This window comes from Cervus elaphus, chromosome 15 (genome assembly GCF_910594005.1).
Source record: "Cervus elaphus chromosome 15, mCerEla1.1, whole genome shotgun sequence".
NCBI classification, from domain to species: Eukaryota; Metazoa; Chordata; class Mammalia; order Artiodactyla; family Cervidae; genus Cervus; species Cervus elaphus.
In genome coordinates this window covers 4,471,169-4,485,851 of record NC_057829.1, presented here as the reverse complement: position 1 = coordinate 4,485,851, position 14,683 = coordinate 4,471,169, and the positions used below count along the sequence as shown (strand labels likewise).

Below are 14,683 nucleotides of genomic sequence, written 5' to 3'. Positions count from 1 at the left end.
GGTAGGAGAGACCTTTGGGTATTAGAAGGACCTGTGACATATACCAGTGTGACTTTTCATGCTGTGGCTGCTCTTTATTTAACTAGGAGAGTCAGATTTCTGAAAAAGTTCTAGTGCAATTAAAATCCTTAAAAGCTTAAGCTATTGTTATCAAAATTGGAAAATGTTGCAGGAATATTATAGGAATGTTGGTGATGTTTACTGAGATGACTCTGAGAGAACAGGTGGTTGTTCCAGCAGCAGCCAGGTAATGGTTAAGGAAATAAGCAAGGCATTTGGTTGTATCCATAATTTTGTTTTTCTTTACTTGTCATTTCAGAGTTCATCAATTATGTCTCTTAAAGATGTAAAATATGACCATCTTTTAATACATTTGATTTTAAGCAGGAAAATCTGAAATTTGAAATGAATGAATTTTGAAGGACATTTATTGCCCTGATTTTTGATACTATTAGGAAGTATTGCCTGGAGAAGGCAATTGCAGCCCACTCCAGTACTCTTGCCTGGGAAATCCCGTGGACGGAGGAGCCTGGTAGGCTACAGTCCGTGGGGTCACGAAGAGTCAGACATGACTGAACGGCTTCACTTTCACTTTTCACTTTCATGCCTTGGAGAAGGAAATGGCAACCCACTCCAGTATTCTTGCCTGGAGAATCCCAGGGACAGGAGCCTGGTGGGCTGCCATCTATGGGGTCGCACAGAGTCAGACAGGACTGACGTGACTTATCAGCAGCAGGAAGTATTGCCATCTAATGGCTATTATGTCAAATTGTAGATAAAAGTTCCTAAAGGACCCCGTAAAACCAAGACATATCAGTCCTATAGATTTCACCTACTTCACTGTCAAAACACTGTCATGGTGTAATATGTAAAACCTTAATTGTAGTTTTAATGATAAGTGCCCTCTGTCTGTATAGTAAGCCTTTACAAAAGAATAGTCTGTTTTCACAAATTTATTTTTATTACTTTAATTTGTATGATTTCCGATTAGTGACTCGAATAGTAATGCTTAGAAGGAGGCTGAAAAATACCCAAAGTTAGATATAAACTCTTAACTTTTATTCTACTAGTCTCTTCATTTTTGATGACAGGATTGAAACAGAGTTTCTCTGTGGACATTTCCAATTCTGCAGTGTGCAGTTTGAGTGGCCAGAAGCACTTGCATGTAAAGATTTACCCAGAGCCTGTAGTGATGCCTCCTTTTGCCTCTACTGCAGCACTTGTCTTACGGTAACGGCAGCTTGCACGTGGATGCTGCTTTCCAGCAGACCCTCTGGAGCGTGGCCCCCATCAGCTCAGGAAGTGAAGCAGCCCAAGGTAAAAACTCCACTTCCACTAGGAGGCTGGTCCCTGATACAGAGTTGAGAGTCATCTTTGGAACTGTGATAATGAGCAAATAAATTAGAGCTGTTTGTGTCAAAATATTCTATAATGAAGATACATGACATTTAAGAAACTTATTTCAATTGCTACTTAAAAGTGAAGTTTGTGTTAAGATTTAGCTCTCCTTATTTTTACACTATTGTCAACTTTAGCTTATTCTTGTGTGTACTTTAAGTGCTAGCTTTCTAGGGGTTATTTTCTCCATGTTTTGGCCTCAGGGTATTGCTTAGTTAGGCTGATGTCAAGATTTCTCATCTTCCAGGGTGTGTGACTTAGTGCTGGATCACAGCAATGCTTGGGCATTACGATTTTCTTGGGATGTATCAGTTTGTTCTGATTATTCTCACTTACATAATTTCAAATCTGAGCCTATTTAGGCTTGTATGTTTAGTGGACGCTTTTATGAGGCTGAGGTCATGTATAGTAGTGGGAATATCACTGACTCTGGGACTTGGAAACCCAGGGCTCAGGAGTGGAAGACAGGTGACCCCACCCATCTCTGTGATTTCGGTCCAGTACTTACTCCTTACCAGACTTCTGTGTCTCTGTCTGTGAAAATAGGAGATCAGATCAGATAATCTGTTTAGCTTTCACTATCCGATGATGACAGTTCAAATGTGACTGCGTTTTGATCCTTCTAGGGTATCTGATTGGTGGTGACGTCCTCAGGTTGCTTCATGGACACATGGATGAATGCCTCACTGTCCCTTCAGGAGAACACGGTGAAGAGCAGCGGAGGTTGGTATCTGGCCTCAGTGCTTTAAGCCTTGCATTTTCATGTTTTGATATAATTTTTATAATTTAAGGATATGTCTGTTCAGGCCATTCATGTAATAGAAAGTGGGCCACTATTGTTTATCTGTCCACTGAAGTGATCCATTTGTTGATCTCCTCTGAAATTTTTTCTCATATTAGGTTTTTGCTGCCTATCAATAGAGTTGCTGAAAATTTTTGTATAATGAAAACATGGTTAGAAGCATTGAATACAAGAAACTGAGTGGGAAGAGTGCTCATTTAACTACTTAGGGATTCATTAAATGTTCATTTTTTTTTTTGATGAATTCTCTTTCTGGAGTGTTTAGTCTCAAATTCAGTTTCAAAGTCAGAGTTCTCAAACTACCCAGAAGTTCAGGACCTTTTTCTGTTACCTCCCGTTGACTGATGTGTGTGCTAAGTTGCTTCAGTCATGTCTGACTCTGTGATCTTATGGACTATAGCCCGCCAGGCTCCTCTGTCCATGGGGTTCTCTAGGTAAGAATACTGGAGTGGGTTGCCATGCCCTCTCTCAGGGATCTTGCTGACCTAGGGATCGAACCTGTGGTCCCTTATGTCTCCTACATTGGCAGGCTGGCTCTTTACCACCAGTGCCACCTGACATAAGTAAAAAAATTAATCATTTCCCCTAATATTTTATGTGATTTTAATTCTGCTCTTGTGTTAATATTATTTGGCACTGGGCCCAGATAGAAGTAATCTGGATCACAGGAAAAAGTGCACAAGTAATAAAAAACCATAAAAATATTTAGGGTGATTTGAATGTTTTATTTGCCTCACAAATTAATGAATGGATATGGTAGGATACATAAGAGATGACTGTGAGAGAAGGATGATCTGGGTGATTTACTACATGGCTTTAAGTCTTTTGGTGGAGATTTCTAATAATATATGAATATTTAGAAATGAAAACATTTAGAAAATTAATATCAATCATTTAACTAGCTGGTAAACTTTGGGAAAAATCAGTTTGAGACATGGATACTAGTCTTAACCTCTCTTGCCAGGCAGAGCTAGTTATGGTGAAGTGTGAAACACAGAGCCTGTAAAAATTTCCTAAACTAAAAAGTGCTGCTTATAGTAGGCTAGGAAGATGTTGATGGTGTTGATAAGGGTTTGTATGAAAATGAGAGGGGCTTCAAAAAGCTATTGTTTTGAGGGATTAATTCCAAACAAAAATATGAACAGAAGTGTGTCCTGGAAATAGTAATTATTCTGGAGTGATGAGGGGCAGGATGGAAGGAGGATAGAAACTAGACAGGAGGGAGGAGGTGGATCAGCTTTTGAAGGCTCCTTAGTGCCATAACCATGGGCTGGCTCTTGCTCTGAGTTAGTTGGGAAGGAGTCTGTGGGGATGAGCAGGGATAACATAGTCACTGTCTTTGAAAAAGGTTGCTCTGATGAACAAGAGGAACTTAGACCAGAGGTAGAGAGATTGTGGATCAGGGAAACCAATGCAATTAAAGCAGAAGGCTGATGTAGTCATTCATGTGAGAGAAACAGAGAAGCTTAGCTTGGACAGTGGCCATTAGAATAGGATGACCTGATCCAGAGACATTTCAGGTCAGATTGATTGACTGGTTTAGGGATGAACTCAATGTAGTCGCTGAGAGAGATTTAAGGGTGAGCTGATATTTCTGATTCAAAGGAGAGATGATGTTAAAGACTGTAGGAGATACAGTATGGTATGGTATGAAGGACTGAATGAGATTTTGGACACTGGTGAGCAAAAAGGGTCATGGGAAATAAAGGGTCTATGAGAAATTGGAATTTTTGAGTCTTTAGCTTAGACAAAGCTTGGGTTGAATATGAATCACAGGTGCATGTAGGGTAGTTGAAGGAATGGAAGCCCTATATAGAGAGGAAGGAACTGTAATTACAGGGGTATGTTTAGCAACTTGGGCATAGCTTTAAAAAGTATGCAAAGAGCAACCCAGATGTCCATCGACAGATGAATGGATAAAGAAGTTATGTTACATATATATACAATGCAATATTAGTCAACCATAAAAAAAAAATAGGGCTTCCCTGGTGGCTCAGCTGGTAAAGTGTCTGCCTGCAGTGCGGGAGACCTGGGTTCGATCCCTGGGTTGGGAAGATCCCCTGGAGAAGGAAATGGCAACCCACCCCAGTACACTTGCCTGGAAAATTCCATGGACGGAGGAGCCTGGTAGGCTACAGTCCATGGGGTAACAAAGAGTCAGACACGACTGAGCAACTTCACTTTCTTTCTTTCTTAACATCACTCATTATCAGAGAAATGCAAATCAAAACCACAGTGAGGTATCATTACACGCCAGTCAGGATGGCTGCTATCCAAAAGTCTACAAGCAATAAATGCTGGAGAGGGTGTGGAGAAAAGGGAACCCTCTTACACTGTTGGTGGGAATGCAAACTAGTACAGCCGCTATGAAGACCAGTGTGGAGATTCTTTAAAAAACTGGAAGTAGAACTGCCATATGACCCAGCAATCCCACTCCTGGGCATACACACTGAGGAAACCAGATCTGAAAGAGACACATGCACCCCAATGTTCATCACAGCACTGTTTATAATAGCCAGGACATGGAAGCAACCTAGATGCCCATCAGCAGACGAATGGATAATGTGTATAATGCACATACACACAATGGACTATTACTCAGCCATTAAGAATAATTCATTTGAATCAGTTCTAATGAGATGGATGAAACTGGAACCCATTATACAAAGTGAAGTAAGCCAGAAAGATAAAGACCAATACAGTATGCTAATGCATATATATGGAATTTTAAAAGATGGTAACGATAACCCTGTATGCAAAACAGAAAAAGAGACACAGATGTACAGAATATACTTTTGGACTCTGTGGGAGAAGGCAAGGGTGGGATGTTCTGAGAGAATAGCATTGAAGCAAGTATACTATCAAGGGTGAAACAGATCACCAGCCCAGGTTGGATGCATGAGACAAGTGCTCAGGGCTGGTGCACTGGGAAGACCTGGAGGGATGGGTTGGAGAGGGAGGCGGGAGGGGGGATCGGAATGGGGAACACATGTAAATCCATGGCTGATTCATGTCAATGTATGGCAAAAACCACTACAATATTGTAAAGTGATTAGCCTCCAACTAATAAAAATAAATGGAAAAAAAAAAGAAAAAGAAACTATATTTCGAAGAAGTCAAAGCTTGTTCCCTGATCGGCGATTGTGGGGATTTTTAAAACTCGAGAAAAAAAAAAAAGAATGAAATTAGGCCATTTGTAGTGATGTGATGAAGCTAGAGTTTGTCATACAGGATGAAGTGAAGTTAGAGAAGAACGTTGTATGAGACTCTAGAAAAATGGTACTGATTAACCGATTTGCAGGGCAGGAATAGAGATGCAGACAGAGAACAGACTTATGGATATAACGTGGGAGAAGGTGGGGAGAATTTAGAGAGTAGCATTAACACATATATACTACAGTGTGTAAAATAGATAGGTAGCGGGAAGCTGCTGTGTGTAGCACAGGGAGCTCAGCTTGGTGCTCTGTGATGACCTAGAATAGTGGAATGGGGAGGCGGGAGGGAGGCTCAAAAAGGAGGGAATAGATGTATATTTACAGCTGATTCACACTGTTGTACAGCAGAAACCAACGCAACATTTTAAGGCAATTATACTCCAATTAAAAAAATAAATGTTTTTACAGTTTGCAAAACCTTGGCAGACAAACTAGGGAGGAGGCTGAGGCTGGAGTCCTAGAGAAGGCTGACACTTAGAACATGGACAGGCAAAGGAGAGTTGCTAGAAAGCCAGAATGATAGTTAAGTGGAGAACCAGGGAAGTTATGGAGTCCAAAGGAGGATTGTTGGTGTAGATGTGTTCGATGCTATAATATAATCATAGAGACTTCGCAGCCAAGAGACACTGTGCCATAGTCTTTGGAGTCTTAATTTCTGATTTGTTAAATCAAGCACTTAAGCCAAGTGATTTTTTGAGCCCTTCTACTGTTTGTACAGTTACTGTAGAGATTAGGGATGTAGAATTAGACAGACCTAGGTGTGGGCCTCTCCTCTGCCCCTTATTAGTTGTTTGACTCATGAAGATGACTAAATTTCTTTAAACATGATTTTTCTCCTCTATAAAATGCAGTTTAAATACTAGCTGCTACTTCATGGGATGGTTGTGAAGGTTCAATAAGAAAATGCACATAAAATCTTGATGCATATTAAGAGATCAACAAATGTATTATTGCTTTTGTTGTTACTGTTATCACTATTGTTTAGAAGAGCAGCATTTGGTCAGATATGGAAGCATTTGAGGGACCCTGGGTATGCCAGTGAAAGAATGGTAGAGTGTAGATTGTAGAGAAAGGGAAGCTAAACTATAGCAAAGAAAATCCTCAACTGTTTTGAACTGAATGTGGTAGGCTTGTAGTGGAGAAGGATCCCTCTTTCTTGATCAGCTTTAGAACCCAGGAATGGATGAGCATAGTTTTTGTTTTAATTCTCATTTTCAGATGATAATATTCAGCATCAGATACATCCCAGATTTCCCGGACTAAGCTCACTGGCAGTGACTTCAGTTTTCCACCTCTCCTGGATATTAGAGAATTTTTTTTTTAATTGCATTGCACAGTTATGTCAAACCCATGCCCCCTGCAGTGAAAGCACAGAGTCCTGACTCATGGACCACCAGAAATTCCGGGGAATCTGTATGTTAAAGAGGTGTTTTATGAAACATGATACTTATAGAGCAGATTTCCTGCTAACTCATTTTTTGGAGGGAGGGAGTCCTTTATTTTTTTAATTATTATTTTTATATTGGAATATAGCTGATTTACAACATCGTGTTAGTTTTCAGGTATGCACCAAAGTGATTCAGTCATACATATATATATATCTATTTTTCAGATTCTTTCCCCATGTAGGTTATTGGAGAGTATTGAGTAGAGTTCCCTGTGCTATACAGTAGGTCCTTGTTGATTATTTTATATTGTGTGTGTGTTAATCTCAACCTTCTAATTTGTCCATCCCCCCTCTACCTTGTCCCTTTGGAAACAGTAAGTTTATTTTGTGAGTCTGTTTCTGTTTTGTAAATAACTTTAATTGTATCATTTTTTTTAGATTTCCATGTATGAGGAATATCATATTAAATTTGTCTTTCTCTGTCTGACTTAGTTCACTTAGCATGATAATGTCTCCTGCTAATTCCTTAGATTGTTGGTTATTAATCATTTCTGAGAAAACTTGGGGAAATGTTGAAGACATTTTGATGTTGTTCTGGGTCCAGTTTTCCATTGCATCCTTATTGAAGACTACTCCCCCATCCCGGTATTATTCTTTTCTGAATTTCTTATTTAAGTATAGTTGATGTACAGTGTTGTGCCAGTCTTTCTGTAAGAATGTGACTCAGTTATATATATATAACTTTTTGTATACATATATACATATTCTTTTCTATATCCTTTTCCATTATATTTTATCATAGGATATTCAATATAGTTTCCTGTGCTGTATACAGTAGGACCTTGTTGTTTATCCGTTCTAAATGTACTTCCAGTATTATTCTTGATTTAATGTTGATTATTTCTGTGTCAAATTAATCTCAACATGCATTCAGATCAACATATTGCTCTTAGGTAGTGACGTCAGTAAGAACGCATTTCTAATGCCCCTTGTACAGCATGTTTACATGGGTAAAATTAAATGAAAATGGATATCAAGTCATGAATTGAGGGAGAAAATAAGTCAGAAATAGGCAGCAGGAGCATTAGGGATCTTGCTGAAGAAGGAGCAAGATACCTATATCTTGATTACACAGTGAAATTGAGCAATTACTTGCAAATAATGATAAAAGTAGTCCTTAAATTTTATGTTTACAGAGCACTGCTTTCTTTCTTTCTTAATATCATTGTTTAGAAATGTCTTTCTCTCCCTCTATCCTTACCATAAGTCAGTTTCAAATGTCTTACCAAATGAGGGGATGGCAAAGGAGAGCACAGCCAGGAGGCAACTTTTCTTTAATTGGTAGAACTCTGTATAAGAAACACATAATGACAATCTAAAAAATATATTTTGATTCATTTTTTAAAAAGAAGTAAAAATTGACTTTTGGACAGCAATGTGAGAGTTGGGGAAGTTCCAAGGATATATGTAGGTCTTTCTTATAACTCATAACTCTTATAGCTAGGCTATACACAATTATATGTATGAAATTATATGTATACACAGTATGAAAGGCACAAAGATATGACACTGAAAGATGAACTCCCCAAGGCGATAGGTGCCCAATATGCTACTGGAGAGGAGTGGAGAAATAAGAAAGAATGAAGAGACAGAGCCAAAATGAAAACGACACCCAGTTGTGGATGTGACTGGTGATGGAAGTAAAGTCTGATGCTGTAAAGAACAGTATTGCATAGGAACCTGGAATGTTAGGTCCACGAATCAAGGTAAATAGGAAGTGGTCAAACAAGAGATGGCAAGAGTAAACATCGACATTTTAGAAATCAGTGAACTAAAATGGACCGGAATGAGCAAATTTAATTCAGATGACCATTGTATCTACTACTGTGGGCAAGAATGCCTTAAAAGAAATGGAGTAGCCCTCATAGTCAACAAAAGAGTCCGAGATGCAGTACTTGGGTGCAATCTCAAAAATGACAGAATGATCTCTGTTCATTTCCAAGGCAAACCATTCACTATCACAGTATCCAAGTCTATCCTGCAACAAGTAATGCTGAAGAAGCTGAAATTGAACGGTTCTGTGAAGACCTATAAGACCTTCTAGAACTAACATAAAAAAAGATGTCCTTTTCATCATAGGGGACTGGAATAAAAAAGGAGGAAGTAAAGAGGTACCTGGAGTAACAGGCAAATTTGACCTTGGAGTACAAAATGAAGCAGGGCAAAGGCTAACAGAGTTTTGCCAAGAGAACGCACTGGTCATAGCATACACCCTCTTCCAACAGCACAAGAGAAACTCTACACATGGACATTACCAGATGGTCAATACCAAAATCAGATTGGTTATATTATTTGCAGCCAAAGATGGAGAAGCTCTATACAGCTAGCAAAAACAAGACTGGGAGCTGACTGTGGCTCAGATTGTGAACTCCTCATTGCCAAACTCAATTAAATTGAAGAAAGTAGGGAAAACCACTAGACCATTTAGGTATGACCTAAATCAAATCCCTTATGAATATATAGTGGAAGTGACAAGTAGACTCAAGGGATTAATTCTGATGGACAAGAGTAACTGAAGAACTAAGGATGGAAGTTAGTGAGATTGTACAGGAGGAAGTGATCAAGACCATCCCCAAGAAAAATGCAAAAAAGGTAAAATGGCTGTCTGAGAAGGCCTTACAAATAGCTGAGAAAAGAAGAGACACTAAAGGCAACAGGGAAAAGGAAAGATATACCCATTTGACTGAAGAGTCCAACGAATAGCAAGAGGAGATAAAAAAGCCTTCCTCCGTGACCAATGCAAAGAAATAGAGGAAAACAGTAGAATGGGAAAGACTGGAGATCTCTTCAAGAAAATTAGAGATACCAAGGGAACATTTCATGAAAAGATGGGCTCAATGAAGGACAAAAATGATATGGACATAACAGAAGCAGAAGATAGTAAGAAGAGGTGGTGGCAAGAATACACAGAAGAACTATACCAAAAAGATCTTCATGACCCAGATAACCATGATGGTGTGATCACTCACCTAGAGCCAGACATCCTGAAACGTGAAGGCAAGTGGACCTTAGGAAGCATCACTACAAATAAAGCTAGTGGAGGTGATGGAATTCCACTTGAGCTACTTCAAATCCTAAAAGATAATGCTGTGAAAGTGCTGTTCTCAATATGCCCGCAAATTTGGAAAACTCAGCAGTGGCCAGATGACTGGAAAAGGTCAGTTTTCATTCCTATCCCAAAGATAGGTAATGCCAAAGAATGCTTTAATTACCGCACAATTGCACTCATCTCACATGGTAGCAAAGTAATGCTCAAAATTCTCCAAGCCAGGCTTCACCAGTACATGATCCTTGAACTTCCAGATGTTCAAGCTGGATCTAGAAAAGGCAGAGGAACCAGAGATCAAATTGCCAACATCTCCTGGATCATCAAAAAAGCAAGAGTTCCAGAAAAACATCTACTTCTGCTTTATTGATTACATCAGATCCTTTGTGTCAACCACAACAAACTGTGGAAAATTCTTCAAGAGACAGAAATACCAGACCACCTTACCAGCCTCATGGGAAATCTGTATGCAGGTCAAGCAGCAACAGTTAGAACCGGACATGGAACAATGGACTGGTTCCAAGTGTGGAAAGGAGTACAACAAGGTTGTATATTGTCACCCTGCTTATTTAACTTCTGTGCAGAGTACATCATGTGAAATGCTGGCATGGATGAAACACAAGCTGGAATCAAGTCTGCCGGGAGAAATTTCAATAACCTCAGATACGCAAATGACACCACTGTTATGGCTGAAAGTGAAGAAGAACTAAAGAGCCTCTTGATGAAGGTGAAAGAGGAGAGTGAAAAGCTGCCTTAAAACTCAACATTCAAGAAACTAAGATCATGGCATCAAGTCCCATCACTTCATGGCAAATAGATGGGGAAACAATGGAAACAGTGACAGACTTTATTTTTTTGAGTTCCCAAATTACTGAAGATGGTTACTGCAGCCATGAAATTGAAAGACACTTTCTCCTTGGAAAAAAGCTATGTCCAGCCTAGACAGCAGGCTAAAAGGCAGAGACATTACTTCACCAACAAAGGTCTGTCTACTCAAAGCTATTTTTCCAGTAGTCATGTGTGGATGTGACAGTTGTACTATGAAGAGAGCCGTGCGCCGAAGAATTGATGCTTTTGAACTATGGTGTTGGAGAAGACTCTTGAGAGTCCCTTGGACTGCAAGGAAATCCAACCAGCCAATCCTAAAGGAGACTAGTCCTGAATATTCATTGGAAGGACTGATGCTGAAGATGAAACTCCAATACTTTGGCCACCTGATGCGAAGAACTGCCTCATTGGAAAAGACTCTTATGTTGGGAAAGATTGAAGTCAGGAGCAGAAGGGGATGACAGAGGATGAGATGGTTGAATGGCATCACCAACTCAATGGACATGAGTTTGAGCAAGCTCCAGGAGTTCGTGATGGACAGGGAAGCCTGGCATGCTACAGTCCATGGGGTCACAAAGAGTCGTACACAACTGAGCAACTGAACTGAACTGATACACAATTGTATTCTGTTATTAAAGTTTAATAACTAATGTCACATCCAGTTTGTTATGAGAAGTCATTGAATTGATTAAGAAGATCACCGTAAATTTCATTTAGTTCTGAGCAATTTAGAAACATTTTTGGTCATAAATCCTGGGTTAGTAAATAAATTTCTCTATCTGCTCATGTCTTGTTCCACTGACATTTTTTGAGTATACATAATACAATAAACTGTGGAAAATTCTGAAAGAGATGGGAATAACAGACCACCTGACCTGCCTCTTGAGAAACCTGTATGCAGGTCAGGAAGCAGCAGTTAGAACTGGACATGGACCAACAGACTGGTTCCAAATAGGAAAAGGAGTACGTCAAGGCTGTATATTGTCATCCTGCTTATTTAACTTATATGCAGAGTACATCATGAGAAACGCTGGGCCGGAAGAAGCACAAGCTGGAATCAAGATTACCAGGAGAAATATCAGTAACTTCAGATTTGCAGATGACACACCCTTATGGCAGAAAGTGAAGAGGAACTAAAAAGCCTCTTGATGAAAGTGAAAGAGGAGAGTGAAAAATTTGGCTTAAAGCTCAACATTCAGAAAACTAAGATCATGGCACCCGGTCACATCACTTCATGGTAAATAGATGGGGAAACAGTGGCTGACTTTATTTTTCTGGGCTCCAAAATCAATGCAGATGGTGATTGCAGCCACAGAATTAAAAAATGCTTGTTCCTTGGAAGGAAAGTTATGACCAAGCTAGATAACATATTCAAAAGCAGAGACATTACTTTGCCAACAAAGGTCCGTCTGGTCAAGGCTATGATTTTTCCAGTAGTCATGTATGGATGTGAGAGTTGGACTGTGAAGAAAGCTGAGCACTGAAAAATTGATGGTTTTGAACTGTGGTGTTGGAGAAGACTCTTGAGAGTCCCTTGGACTGCAAGGAGATTCAACCAGTCCATCCTGAAGGAGATCAGTCCTGGGTGTTCATTGGAAGGACTGATGCTGAAGCTGAAACTCCATTACTTTGGCCACCTGATGCGAACAGCTGACTCATTGGAAAAGACCCTGATGCTGGGAGGGATTGGGGGCAGGAGGAGAAGGGGACGACAGAGGATGAGATGGTTGGATGGCATCACCGACTCAATGGACATGGGTTTGAGTAAACTGCAGGATGGTGATGGACAGGGAGGCCTGGCGTGCTGCGATTCATGGGGTTGCAAGGAGTCGGACACGACTGAGAGACTGAACTGAACTGAACTGAATACAACTCTTACTTGTAGCAATTTAAGATGCAGTTCAGTGATGAGTGCTGTAGTTCTAAATACTGATGCACTGGTCTTTTTTATTATGTTTACAGTTTATTCAAGTATGTTGATTTACATTTTTGTGTTAATTTCAGGGGTACAGCACAGTGGTTCAGTTATACATATATATGTTCTTTTTCATATTCTTTTCAATTGTGATTTACCACAGGAATTTCTATATAGTTCCCTATGCCATTCATTAGGATCTTGTTGTTTACCCATTCTATATATAATAGTTTGCCTCTGCTGACACCAAACTCCCAATCCTTCCATCTGTTACCCTCCCGCCCTGGGCAGTCACAAATCTGTTCTGTATCTGATGGATAAATCCTATTCACATTTAAATTTGTATATGTATGTTGTTTCCTGTGCATTCTCATGGGAGTTTTAATCAGAGTTCCAGAACAAAGAGCATACATTGTCCCATTCAATTAAGTGTAATTGAATGGGAGAATGAGCCCTTCCAAAGTTAAAAAAATATGCATATATACATATATATTTTTTTTGTTTGTTTATTTCCCCATACTTCCTGTTCATGTTGCTTTTATGGATTGAATTTTGACATGTTCACAAAAGAAAGCATCACTGTGGTTTTATTTTATATTTCTTGAGAATTTTTCAGAAAGCTGTATGGCTCTAAAGCTACCACTATCCAATTTGTCTGAACAACAATAAGAATAATAAAAGTATCATCAATAAGAGTTGTGAGCAGTCAGGTGAAAGGGAGAAATGCAGTGAAGATTAACTGTAGAATTGTAATTTCTTAGTTTTCCAAACTCTTCAATAGTGAGATAGAATAAATTAAGGATGAACAAGTTCTGGTGCTTGGCAAGACATTTGTCAGATGCAACACAGTTTTTAATTATTGCTTTTAAAATAAGATTTCATTCTGGAGGCTTGAAATTTGATTGCCAGTTTTTATTTCAAGCATGAAATCTTTTACATGAGGATATTTTTTATTCTAGATTCTGTCTCTGGATTGTACCTTATTTACTTCTGTCCATTTTTTACGTGAATATAATAAAATACCAACAAAAGCATTTCCTTTATGTGTACACACCTTTACTAATGGATTAAATATGCACTCTCTGAATTATGTCATACTTTTAAATGAATAAATTTTAAAAGGGGTCAGTTAGGAAAATATTATTCAGAATTATTGTTTGGTATCTCAAATGTGCAATCCGTTATTAGGGGAACATTTCTTTGAAAAGTCTTCAGTTCAGTTCAGTAGCTCAGTCGTGCCCTACTCATTGCGACCCCATGAACCGCAGCACGCCAGGCCTCCCTGTCCATCACCAACTCCCAGAGTCCACCCAAACCCATGTCCGTCGAGTCGTTGATGCCATCCAACCATCTCATCCTCTGTTTTCCCCTTCTCCTCCTGCCCTCAATCTTTCCCAGCATCAGGGTCTTTTCCAATGAGTCAGCTCTTCGCATCAGGTGGCCAAAGTATTGGAGTTTCAGCTTCAGCATCAGTCCTTCCAATGAACACCCAGGACTAATCTCCTTTAGGATGGACTGGTTGGATCTCCTTGCAATCCAAGGGACTCTCAAGAGTCTTCTCCAAGCCACAGCTCAAAAGCATCAATTCTTCAGCGCTCAGCTTTCTTTATAGTCCAACTCTCACATCCATACATGACCACTGGAAAATCATAGCCTTGACTAGACGGACCTTTGTTGGCAAAGTAATGTCTATGCTTTTTAATAAGTTGTCTAGGTTGGTCATATTTTTCCTTCCAAGGAGCAAGCGTCTTTTATTTTCATTGTCACAATCACCATCTGCAGTGATTTTGGAGCCCAGAAAAAGTCAGCCACTGTTTCCACTGTTTCCCCATCTATTTGCCATGAAGTGATGGAACCGGGTGCCATGATCTTAGTTTTCTGAATGTTGAGCTTTAAGCCAACTTTTTCACTCTCCTCTTTCACTTTCATCAAGAGGCTCCTTAGTTCTTCTTCACTCTCTGCCATAAGGGTGGTGTCATCTGCAAATCTCAGGTTATTGATATTTCTCCCAGCAATCTGGATTTCAACTTGT

General features: G+C 39.5%; 1 protein-coding gene across 12 annotated transcripts in view; it reads left to right on the top strand.

Moving 5' to 3' along the window:
* The window catches only part of RYR2 (ryanodine receptor 2), a 794,016-nt gene that overhangs the window by 346,597 nt on the left and 432,736 nt on the right, over positions 1-14,683 (top strand). For all 12 annotated transcript variants that reach the window (XM_043925904.1, XM_043925902.1, XM_043925903.1 and 9 more), the window contains exons 9-10: positions 1,218-1,317; positions 2,025-2,121. In XM_043925904.1, coding sequence (XP_043781839.1) covers positions 1,218-1,317; positions 2,025-2,121 — 197 coding nt within the window. The remainder of the gene's footprint in view (positions 1-1,217; positions 1,318-2,024; positions 2,122-14,683) is intronic.